General features: G+C 27.8%; 1 protein-coding gene across 2 annotated transcripts; it reads right to left on the reverse strand.

Moving 5' to 3' along the window:
- Positions 1-6698: 6698 nt before the first annotated feature.
- LOC136086043 (uncharacterized) lies at positions 6699-11940 on the reverse strand. Of its 2 annotated transcripts, XM_065808308.1 has the most exons (6): positions 11694-11940; positions 8309-8403; positions 8074-8204; positions 7416-7462; positions 7032-7191; positions 6699-6887 (listed from the first exon to the last, which is right to left on the reverse strand). In XM_065808308.1, the coding sequence occupies exons 3-6, from the start codon at positions 8189-8191 to the stop codon at positions 6841-6843; spliced, it is 372 nt and encodes a 123-aa protein (XP_065664380.1). In that variant the 5' UTR covers positions 8192-8204; positions 8309-8403; positions 11694-11940; the 3' UTR covers positions 6699-6840. The 2 variants fall into 2 exon arrangements, with proteins under 2 accessions (XP_065664380.1, XP_065664379.1); XM_065808307.1 differs by lacking the exon at positions 11694-11940 and having other exon boundaries at positions 8309-8536.
- Between the last annotated feature and the right edge of the window lie 1458 nt (positions 11941-13398).

The raw sequence follows: 13398 nt of genomic DNA on the forward strand, positions 1-13398 counted from the left end.
AATAAAATTCTTCTTTAAATTTACAGTTAGCTTCTCTTTTTCAGTTCTGGCTTGAAACTTCTGAATTTCCATTTTATAACCTAAATGTAAGATGAATTCAAAAGATCTTATCCAAAAGTGCAAATTTGAAATACCTAGTTTAAGGGCTTTCTTATTAACAGGCTTTTTTTTAACTAATTCTATATCATTCATCTCATTGGGCTTACAACCACACACATTACAAGACTGAGTTGACTTTGTATCAGTCAATGAATTTATTACTTTTCCATCAAACATGGTCATATCAATTTTAAAAGTAACCTTAATAGTTATTACTGCACCAGCAATATTCAAATCTGTTGAGAAGGGTTTTAACTGATTCATTTGAGTTTGAAGATCAGCTTCTTCTTCTTTGCACAACTCTGATGTCTCTTTTTTATATTGCAGGTGAAGAGGTCTACAAAAATGGCAGCTAGAACTTTTAGAATTTTTCCAAAAGTCAATGTTTTCAACTTTAAACAGAAGAGGTACAATAGCTGTGCTAATCTTCTTGCTTTGATTCTTCAGTAAAATTAAGGCTATCAAATTTTTGTTTGTAAATACTTTGACTTGAAGCTCCATCAAACCCAATTTTCACATACAAAATTCCATTCATCTCAACTTTAAAACTTTCCTTTAAATCAATCATATCTATAATCCTAGTAACTGTATGATTTAGCATACTTTGTAATGAGCATTTTGCTGACATTTCATTAAATTGAATACCTTCAGGATAACATTTCAGCTTTTCTTCCCCAAGTTTATTAAGACTAGGATATATTTTTACATTGTGAGAAAGAGCTGAATTTCTCAACATTTGGTATTGTGAATCACTAAAGTCAGTTTGCGTTTTCAGAGCAAGAGCCTCCTCTAGTTTCATAGTTGTTGGAGTCAAGGAATCAATACTTCTTCTCATCTGGGCTACATCAACACATTTAGAAGTTCTCTTCAAAATATAAGCTGAATCGTTTTCTTCTGCTGATTTAGCACTCTTTGATGCAGCAAGAGATAGAGCTACATGGTGTTCATTAGCTAAATCTGCAATCTTTGCTCTTTTACTTCTTTCACAAAGATCTCCCCATTCCTTAATTGGTCTTTCAGATCTAGGATGAAAAGACACACTATAATTAATGAGATTTTTTTCGAGCCAATTATTTTCGTACTTTAAAAACTTTTCATAGTTTCTACAATATTTTTTAAGCTTATTTTTCACTTTCGAATAAAAATCTGTACAATTCTATTTAGTTCACCAAGTTTATCTTTAGAAATTATTTCGAATTTTTTGATAAATTCAATAAGTATTTCAGGAAGTGCTTCGTTATTTGTTTCAGATTCACGAATTTTTAAAAATAAATCCAACCTTTTCATTTCACTTTTAAAGCTTAATTTTTTTTTTCCAAATAATATTATGATTAGATTTCTTTTATTTTCAAAATAGAAGGTAAATACTAGATTGTATATTATTACACAAGCGTCCGAAAATTATTTTTAAATTGGAAAGGGAGGGGCGGTGTTGCATTTGACAAAACTATGCATGAATCAATTTAAAATATCTCCTTAAGGAGCAGGAGGTTGCAGCAAATATTGCAGAGTTTACTTGGCTATAGATTAGTGGCTTTATTTCACTAAAATTGAACGTGGAACAACGTGGAACTTTTTTTGGCTGGCACTTATGTTTAAACTTGTGTACTAAAATTTTAATTTTTGAAAGAAAAATTAAAAAAAACTTATTTTTTAAATCTAAAAAAAAAAAGTAAATAAATTTTAAATATCTAAGCACTCATTACTTTAACAAAAATAATAATAAAGTTTTGTATGGAGGTGGAAAATAAGGTTGCTTACAAGATAACCATACCTTAAATTTTCATAATTTTATGGTGATAAATTTAACTTTTTACGCATATATCCCTTTAAAATTACACAATAATAATATCTGTAAAATTATTTAAAGTTGATTTTAGACCAAAAAGTAGTTTACTTTAACATTTTAAGTCTAAAAATTATAAAACTTCTACTTTTTTTTTCGGACTTTTTGCAATTTTTAGGTTAATCTGGGTCACTGTGCAATGCTTGAAAATAATTTGATAAATAAAAACTCTAATATAGGCAATTGTTTGCATGGTGATGGTACTCAGAAGTACCATAAGCATTATCAAAACTTTCAAATTACTACAACTAGTGGGAAAACTTTATCTTTTGGTCTGTCAGAAGTGGTTGGCAAAGATGCAGCAACTGTTTTGCAAAACTTTACTAATATAGTAGATGACATTTGTGACGTTGTTAGCAACTCAGCTACTGAAAAAGAAATTAATTTAGCTAAACTAATAACATCAATAAAATCAACAATGTCTGATCTTTCTTCGGTTAATCCTCTTTTTAACTCACAGTTAAAAACATTAAGGGAAAAACTTTTGCCTATTGCAATTAGTAACTGGGATTTTCTTTTATCAAACGTCAAAGACAATATGAAGGACATGAGTAATTTTTTCTGTAAACTTCATTTGCTTGCTAATTTTGCTTCTGAAACTAATAAAGTTTTAAATTCTTTTGAAAAAATTCTGCTTCAAAATGATTTTGAAACTGTTTTTGCTTTTAGTGGTAAAGAATGTGGTGCTGTACGGTTAGTTCGTACTACATGTAAGGCATTTCATTCAAGGGGTAGTGAGGAAGCTGGTGTTGCATCATGGTTTAATTATTTTCTTTCCTCTCGTAACGATAAATCTTATTTTGTTCCATTTATTGGAAATCGATTTAATATTTTGTATTACAATGCAGCTGCCCTATACTATCATAAGAATTCTATAACAGAATTTCTTAATGCTTGGCCTAACCCTAATAATTTATTAAAAGCAATTAAGGAAGATATCACAAATCTTGTATTCATTGCTGAAGTCCGTGCATTAGGTATTATTGACAAACTACTTACTGGTCCAATGTGGAGAATTATCGAATCACTTGATAGTATATTATTTTTAAACCCTTACCTACTTCGCTTGAAAGTTAGACTTTCATCTCTTTGTATCGATGCATCTTCTTTACTGTTTGCTAATGGAAAAATTTTTGAGGATACCAATCTTCTTCATCAAGATGTGGTTTGCACCAAGCTGTTTGAATGCACTCAAAATGATGAGTTTGATTCTTTAACTGTTCAATCACTTGAAATTATTTTCCACTCAATTCTTGTTATTTTGGAACGTCAGTGTACTGATCAATTACCAGGTGGTAAGTATTGGAATCCATCTAATTCTGTTTCTGAAGCTGCTTCTAATGTCCCTGTCACTAATAAAGCATCAGTAAGCGACTTTGCCATTTTGGATTTAATGGTTCGCACAAAAACCAATGCAAGTGTTTAAACTATCCAGGCTTTGACAATGTGGTCTCAGAACCAAACATTAGAATGGCTTAATAGTAAATCAGATGAAGAAAGAAAACAATTGCTTGAATATTCAAGAACTAAAGTAACATTAATGAAAAGCAAATATGATGAAAGAAAAGAAGCTCTTAAAAAAGATAAAGCTATGCACCTTCTAGCAAAGCAAGAAGAAAAAAATCGAGAAGAAATTAAACTACAGCATAAAAAGGTTGCAGCTTGTAATGATTTGATAAATTTAAATGTAAGGGCATGGATATCATTAGAGGAAGCAGAGAAAACAGTTTCTAATATAGAAGAGCCATTGAAATCAAAAGTACTCCTTGCTCAACTTAATTTTTATCGCATAATCTTATGTGTTGAATGTGACAAAAAACATTTTTGTAAAACAAAAGTAGAAGGAAGCAAAAGAATAAACTTGTCTTCAGAGGAATTATATCAAAATCTTCTTATTGTTATTCAAGCAAATTTAACACCAAACAAACAATCTTTAAGTAATAATATAAGTAATAATTTAAAGCCTCGTACAATACGTGATGCAGCTCTTGAAAACAAAAAAAAAAGAATTAATGGAAAAAATTCAGGATGCAAGACTAAACAAACTAATAGAGCAACAAAAAAAGCACTCCTTATCAAAATTTATTAACAATCCATCTGATTTTGTAGGTTTTTCTATACAACATCGTGTTAGAGAAGAAGATGCTCTTAAAGTATCTTGGGAACGTGCGCAAGTGGTTCAAATTGATCAATTAAACGGTAGAAGAACTACATACCTTGTTAAGTATGATAACGAACCTGATGAAGTATGGTCATTTCCTTTATTGATTGATTTTGAAAAAGGTGATCTTATTCTTTGTAGCTAGGGTTGCGAGGTAATTTTATTTAATGTAAATTCAGAATTATGTTACAGTATATATTAATCTTATTTCTTTTATTGTTATGTTCCAATAGTTTGTTTTTACTGCATTTGAGTTCAGTGGTTTTTATCTTTACAAATAGTATGAATCATATCTGATATGTTTATCTGTACCAATTTTGTTTATTTGTTGTTGTTTATTTGCAGCTTAACTGCACATTTTTATTACTAAAAAAAAAAAAAAAAAAAAGCTTATGCAAAAATACTATTACTTTTACTTTTCAAGTAAAGGAAAGAATCCAGAAATGGAGGGCTAACCTTAGGCTAATTTACTATTACTTTTACATAAACTGCCTATCAGGAAAAGGATAGAATCCAGAAATGGAGGGCTAACCTTAGGCTAATTTACTATTACTTTTACATGAACTGCCTATCAAGTAAGGGAAAGAATCTAGAAATGGAGGGCTAACCTTAGGCTAATTTAGTATTACTTTTACATGAACTGCCTATCAAGTAAAGGAAAGAATCCAGAAATGGAGGGCTAACCTTAGGCTAATTTACTATTACTTTTACATGAACTGCCTATCAAGTAAAGGAAAGAATCCAGAAATGGAGGGCTAACCTTAGGCTAATTTACTATTACTTTTACATGAACTGCCTATCAAGTAAAGGAAAGAATCCAGAAATGGAGGGCTAACCTTAGGCAACATGACAGCTCACGGATGGAGTGCAAAGTCCTATGGCTTACCTTCTCGTTGGTGCACTTCGTTAAGTAAGTTAGACAATTTTGTCTAATTTATGAACGGAATAGCCAAGGCATATTATGTATAAAATTGTTTGTTAACAATACACACACAGCCTACTCTGAAGTTTGAATTGAAATTCGATAATTAAAATATTTTTTCTGAGGTCAAATAATTTGCAACATATAGTTAAATTTGGGTACATTAATAGTGCGATAATTTATTTCAAAGACAAAACGATTTAAAACATCTATTAAAAAGTTTAAGACAAGTAGATAGATAAGATAATCCGTATAAGTATTTCCATGTGTCTGTTAATCTATGTAATCTCAATTTCTTAATACAAGAGGGGGTAATAAAAGTGGATGGGGGGTTTAGTCAAGATTTAATGAACCGGGGGAGGGGAGGGTCAGAATTTACACTGAAAGTTTTATTACTTATCAGTAACTAGTATGTATTTTTTGATTTTTAAAGCCGATTTTCACTGATTTTTTTTTAGTTTTTAGATATAATTTTTTTGTTAAAACAAGTAAAAATTAATAAATGGGAGGGGGTCTTAATAAGCTTAGTGTGGGTGGCAAAGTTTCCCAAAAATAATAAACGCCCCCCCCCTTGAGTTAAGGACTCGAGAGTACACAATCAAATAAAGCCAAACACAATGAAATAGAACAATTCAACGAGTTTTTCATTCATTGTTTTCAAAATTTTTAAAAAGTTAAAAACCCTAATTAAAACCCCATTAAAAAATATAACATTTTTTATATTATGATAGGTGCTGAAAACAATAAATTAGTCGAATCAGTAGACTATAACCCGCTAAAAAATGAGGCGTTGATTTGATGTTGATTCAATGTTTCTCGTCAACATTGATTCCATATTGATTTTTTGTCCAAAATGTTAGCCACTTATCAACGTTGATTTGGTGTTTACAAAAAACGTTGATCGAATGTTGCTTTTCAACGTTTAATCAACAAACATTTTTTCTGGTGATTCAACACTGATTTTTATAATAGTCGACGGCATTTTGATATCGCTTTTTGATGCATATATCAAAAAAATATATATCAAATATTTACGAAATATATATATGTTTATATATTTATATATAAACATATATATATTTCTTAAATAGTTGATAATAAACATATATATTTATATATAAACATATATATTTATATATGTTTATAATTTTATATATATATATATATATATATATATATATATATATATATATATATCTAAACAACTTTAAAATGTATTCTACAAAATAGAGTGCTCAATGTTCTTAGAAGAACAGAGCAATTATAAATTAGTAGGAAATCACTAAACAAAATTTTTTTTTCATTTAACACAGTGTTTCATCAAAAAAAAGACTCATCAGAAATGCTGTCATCAATAAAAAAAACTCATTATTTCTGATGAGTCTTTTTATTGATGAAACACTGTGTTAATTGAAAAAAATGTTTGTTAAGTGATTTTCTAATAATTGATATATATATATATATATATATATATATATATATATATATATATATTATGTATGTATATATGTACATATATAAAATATTTATATATAAAATTTATACATATTGCTCATACCTTAATTTGTTTTGTAAAAAACAGGCTGTAAATAAAGGATTTAGCAAAAAATTTATTGATAGAGCAATTCAGAGCTAACTCAAAAGAATAATGAAATAAAGTAGGCACTGCGTTAAGTAAGAAAGTTTTTTATTGAATTTAACACAAAATTTACATTTTCAAACAATTTATTTAGCGTTTGCAGCATTGTTCATTTTTAAAACTTTTTGATTGAGTCGTGTTCCTGATTGTCTTAAAAATTTCGAAATGCCTGATCAACATTCGCAAATTTTTGCATCATGATGCTGTCGTGTAATCGCATCTAAATCAAAAATTCAAATCAAATTAAAAAAAAATCAAACTGCAGAAATTATAGCAAATAGTTACATAAATGACTGACTAGGGCAAACAAAATATATTTCCTGTAAAAAAAAAAATCTAAAAAAATGCATAAAACCATTCTAACCCACTATCATATGATAGAGGGTGTATGTTTTAAAATTTATCTTCAATGAACCACCAGAGACATTAAAACAGGCCCCAGCATCCTCGCTCATCAACAACTTTCCAAAAGCAAAAGCCGATTTATATGGAGTATTACCTCCACAACGACTAAGAGAACTCATCTATTATTACAAAAATAAAAATTACTTAAGGGTCAGAATACATATTATGTTCATTCTATATGAATGAAATTTATATTAATTTTCATTAAATATTAATCTTAATTTCAATACATGGATTTTTAAAATTGACTCTTGAATCACTTTTCTGATTTGATTCAAAATTTTGAAAATTTGTGGGGGTCTTATGCAATCCTTGATATTAAAATAAAAAGCAACAGTAGTACCTTTTTATCTATTTTTGCCATCCAACTCAACGCAACGTTTTGAAAATCTTAAAAAAAAATGTAGTAAAATAAATAATATTATTATTATTTATGTAAAATATTTTGTAAAAAATTAACCATGAAAAATTACCTAAACGGAAAAAATAAATAAAACTTTGATTAACACATTGAAATGTACATTCTTAAAAATTTTATTTACCCTGGCAAGACTTAAATTTTTAGAGCCATTTTCTACCTAGGTATAGATAAATTATACCTACAAAAATTAAACAAAATTTTTAAACATTATATAGTGATTTTTATTTAAACTTGTCAACAAACATATATTTATAAAATATTTGTCAACAAAATTATATTCTATAACATATAGTTCTGATTTCTATTAATTTTTTTACTCCACACGCACACAGATTTTAATTAGAACAAAAGCAACATTAGGACTTTTTTTTTACCAATATATTTGAAGACATTATCATTTTCCCTTGAGATCGATTAGTTTCTTTCGAGAAGTCAATGTTATTTTCAGCAACTGAAAAGCTTGCTATTTCACTGTGTAAATGGGGAGTTGATATCGATTTAAAAACATTTATAATTCAGTAAAAAAATAAGCATGTTTATTTTAACAAACCATTATGTTACTTTTACAAAAATAGTTAACCTGCTATATTTAGAATCACGTTAGATGTTCTTTGGCTATTTGAGCTATCAAAATAATATCTTCTGTATAGTTCTTCATCACCAACCACAATATCTTCATCACTTTCAGAGAATGTCATTGCTGTCTTTCTCCTTTAATATAAACTTTACTTTTTAAACAAAAAAAGTGCATGATTTGTGTAATTCTTTATTGGAAAATTATTTATTTATTTAAAACTAATTTTAGTAAAATTTACTTTTGCTTTGTCCCTTTTTTTCTCTTCGGTGTCAGTTTCAATATTTAAAGTATCTGCTGTTTTCTCTAAGCGTGACTGAGCTTTTTCATAAAAATCTAAACACAAATCTATGTACGTAAAATCATTTATCAATATCTAATAAAATGAGAGAATGGGGTGCAGTTGGTGCACCGCATAAAAATTAATGAATTTTAATGAAAAACCCATGAAAATTAATGAATTTTTTAGTTTTTAAAAAACACTAAAAAATTAAAAAAAAAACTAAAAACATTGTTAAAAAAACTTTTTTTTATAAAGACTCCAAAATAAAAATGTTTTTGTCAACGATTGAAAAAATTGTTAAGAATCTTCTTTAAACATTCTAATGACATTCAGAACATATAATTTAAACAAATGCCCGTTGGAATATTGGATTTAAAATAAGTGATATTAAATGAGAGAATAGTCATATTGTGAAGGGGGGCCCAAAATAAATTTGCACCAGCACGTTTATCCTCTCCAGTGCCCTGGTCAAAACATACAGTTCAGTATTTAATTCAATTTTTTACATTTTTTTATAGTAATATGCAAACCTGTAGTGTATAAAATCATATCTTCCAATCAGAGGTTGGTGCCTGCAAGGTTGTGACAGCTTTACGAATCGCAGCGGATATTTTAAATAAATTCCAGAAGCCTTTTCCCATCATTTTTCATCCAACTTTTAGTAATCACTACCACTACTTTAATTTTTCCATTTAAAAATTCAACAATGGCAAATGACATTTCAATATTCTGGTGGAATTTAATTCTAAACAATCTTATATAAGTTACAAAATAAAATTAAAAATACATTAGAGATTAAAAACAATGAACTTTGTAAAACGCTTTTTATATTTATTAATGTAAAACACCGGCGTAAATATTTTATTATTTCTATAAACATACCAGCTATTTGTTTCACACAAAAAATTTATAAATTAAAATGCATTAAACTCACTTTAAAATTATTCAATGAACTATATATTTGACAAATTTATAACAAATTTTACATAATGACACATGCACAGACATTCTCTAAAAATTGATGGTCTGCAAGTATAATCAAAATTTGTGTTTTAATTCAAGAAATCAGTGATCATAAGCGATATCACAATGTCTAAGCAGAAAAAAAAAGCATAACCACCTTTTTGAAGAGGTATCATCAAGCCTTTTTTCAAAAGTTCTTTTTTCAGAAAAATTGTTTTTAGGTTGGCTAATGAATTTACATAACAAATGTCTAAATAAGATGTTTCAAAACAATCAGGAAAAAACTTTCGAACTGAATGACGATTTAGAGTGTTGCATTTTGCAAGATCTACCAAAACCTCTTCTACTAAAATAAACCCTTTGTCTTGAATAAAATAAACTCTGTCTCGTAGATTTGATGTGATCTTTTTATTTACCACTTGGACAGAAATTTCTTTACCATTCCTTTCTCTAAGAAAAATATCCAACTTTTTTCTCTCATCTAGTTGATTCACTTTTTGGGCAACAGTCTGATGTGATTTTTCGCACCATTTTTTTAATTCAACTCAAAAAGTTTTCAAAAGGAAAAGCTGATAGATGATCAAGACTCTCCCCAAAGTTAACACAATCATCAGCTAAATGAATCATGCTATGAACATTGTATGTTACCAAGATCTCCCCATACAAAATGTGTACTTCTCTAATTAAACCATATAAGCAACTATTTAGCAAATGCAACAATTCATTTTTCACCATTTTATCAGAAAGCAGTATGTGCATAGCAATTGAAAGAGAAATAAAAAAGTCATAGTTAGTTTTATTTATTTTTCCTTTTTGAAACAACAGGTCCAGCATAAAGCAGAAAGAATCAAAACTCGGTTGCTTTTCACTTCTCAAGTTCATTTAAAGAGTGTGGTCTACATTGAAAATTGGATGGTGGATAACTTCGTAAATTTATGAGTTCATTTGAAATACTGTCTTTAACAGATTGACTTATTCTAATACATCGGGGACCTTTACACCAGTTTATTAGAAGTTTTTTAATTACCCCAAGACATATAAGGTGCATATAGTCCAATGGGAATCCAGTTACCATTGGGAAATTTAACTGAACAAGCGGAGAAAGACTCTTGTCAAGTTGGTGACCTTCTTCTTTATACAAATTATTTTTAAAAGCCATGCCAGTGCGAAGTTTAATAGTCACATGCAGCTGTTTATACCCATTAGTTTGAAATTTTTTCATTTCAAGAATAAAATCTTCAAAGTACTCAACAGCATATGGTCTTTTTCTGTTTATTGTAAATAGTATAGGCCAAATGGAAGTCTTTTTACTATTGTACATAGGTGCACCATCAATACTTACAATTAGATCAAGCTTTTCCTTATTTCCAACTGTTGATATATAATAACCAATTGCACTTTCAACTCTAAGATATATATATAATCGCCTCCACTGACATATAAAACATTAACTTTTTGAAGAGATTTTTGTAATGTCTGCCTGCGTTTTGGTATAGATGGAGTAAATTTATTTAAGTGAAATAAAAGTGCATTTAAAGCATCATATTTTATACAGTATTTTAATGACCACTCATATAAAAATTTTTTTGTTGAAGTTAGAATATCAACACTACTGTATAAACTATTTTCAACTGCAATGTTGTCAACATCACCATAATAAGATTCAACTTTACTTAAACAAAATTTATTTTCAGGCAAAGTGATTGAAATCATAAATATATCGCTGTGCACATCTTCAGAAACTTCAAAAATCTTTTGAATGTCTAAATCTAGATGAAAGCAATTCCATCTACCAACAATATTGCACTCTTCAAGAAGATATTTTATTCTTTTTTCAGTATCTCATTTTTCTTTTATAAATTCTCTCATGTATAGGCTTCTGTCACATTTAGGCATTATAGTTTTTATTTTATTACATCATAAAAGAAAAAAAAAATTAAGGAATTATTATTCTTATACAGAAAAAACCAATTTAAATTGCATTTTGTACTATATGATTTAAGTTTGCAGTCAGAATTTATCAGGCAAATACTTGCAGTCGTAAATATTACAAATTTGCTATGATAATAGCAATGTTATTATAATAAGCATTAATAAGCCAAATTGCTGCCAAGTTGTGACTTTTTCATTTTAAATTGTTAAAATTTTTATATTAAGATGTTCTATTATCTTCAAATAGTTAAAGAACTACCCTAATTTCATTAGGATAATCTTTATTCAAGAACTGAAAATATAATTACTTAACAAAATATATGTTTTTCAATAAAGTTTATATTCATTTCATAGGTTTTATCTATCCATTTATTCTATCCATCTATAAAGGTTTTATTTATATTACGGTACCGTAATATAATTAAAATTTGAACAAACGTTTTATTACCACCAAAAATAACAAAAAAATCCCAGCAGAACATGCTGTTTGCTCAGCAAATTGCTGTTAGAAAACAGCTCAATAAATTTGTTTTGTGTCAACAGTAAATCAACGAACGCTCAGTGTTTTTAAATAAACGTTGATTTGCTGTTGATAACATTGCTGTTGCTACAACATCCATTTATAGTTGATCGCCGTTGATCGCTAATGTCAACGCAAAATCAACGTTGATCAACATCAAATCAACGCTTCATTTTTTAGAGGGAAGTGGTTAAATCTTTTTTTGAATCTATAACAATACTGAAATTATTAACAAGTCTTTGACTAATTTCTTTTTATGTTTGTGTAAAAATAAATTTTAGATTTATTTTTATTTTGTACGTATTTTGACGTTTTCGGCGTGTTTTATTTGGGTCCACGTTGTTCAATTGATAATTTATTAAAGAAAAATAAAATTAATTTAAGTTAATATTTATCATCAAAGTTTTGTTACGCTCAACGTATTATAAATTAAAACATTTGAAAATTTATTTTGTGTCAAAAAGGTTTAAAACATATTCAAACATATTATACAGTTATTTGACTACTTCATGGTACGTCTGCGTTCTCCCCCCAAAAAAATTCTACTTATGAATTGTTCAAATAATTTAGATTTACAATTTATTTTCTAATAAATTTTATTATAAGTTAGTTTACGCAACTTTTTACGCAAAAAAAAAAAAAAGCTAAAAAAGTGTGCCAAAAATTGAACGAGATACTTTAAGAAAATATTTCATAAAAAGTCTATGAATTGAAAATATTAAAACACGTATATCTTTGGAACTAAATAAGCTACAGAGATGGTTGAAACCATTTTAAAAAGGAAATATATTAAGGAATATAATGCATTTAATATAAAAAATATTTACATTTGCTATAAATATTGCCTTAACTCCCTATACATAGCAACTTTTTTATTGTTACTTAGCAACTTTTTGATTGTTTTTTAAAGCTTTATATAACTTTAAAAGCAATCTTAAAGTTATTAATAATGTCTTCAAGACAAAAAAAAAAAAAATGAAAAAATAAAAAAATAAAGCAACAGCTGGAAATGTTGTCACCATGGAAACAGCTGGAAATGCTGTCAGCATGAGTTAATTAAGTATGCAGTACTTAAATTCAAATTTAAACTTGCAAAAACTTGATGATTATTTACAAACTTCTCATTTCATAATCTTCTTATGAAAAACAATGAGTTTAAAATGTGATAAAATAAATTGTCAATTCGGCGTTGGCATAGGATAGATTAAAATTGCATAAAATAATCAGATACTTATAAAAACAAAAAATAACGTTAAATATAACTTTTCGTAAGCAATAACTTTGCATATGGTATAAGTGAGTATATTTAAATAATCTGCAATCAACAGCGAACAGTATCCGATAATCTAATTTTTGAATAATTAAATTTTTTTTTGAATATAAGGGCTTTATGCTTTTGGTTTTAAATTTAACACCGACAGCAGTATCTAATATATACAATATTGAGCCATTCTTGAGCAATTAGATTTATCTAATATATATTACTAAAAGTGGTAGTATCCTTCATTAAAAAACTCAGGCAATTTCAAAAAGTTTATAAAAGTAGAAGGGTTTCAGATGGTTTTTGAATCATTGCATGCTGCATTTTTAAATAATTGCATACTGCATTTTTAAAAGATTGCATGTTGCATTT

The sequence above is a fragment of the Hydra vulgaris genome, chromosome 10 (genome assembly GCF_038396675.1).
Source record: "Hydra vulgaris chromosome 10, alternate assembly HydraT2T_AEP".
NCBI lineage: Eukaryota > Metazoa > Cnidaria > Hydrozoa > Anthoathecata > Hydridae > Hydra > Hydra vulgaris.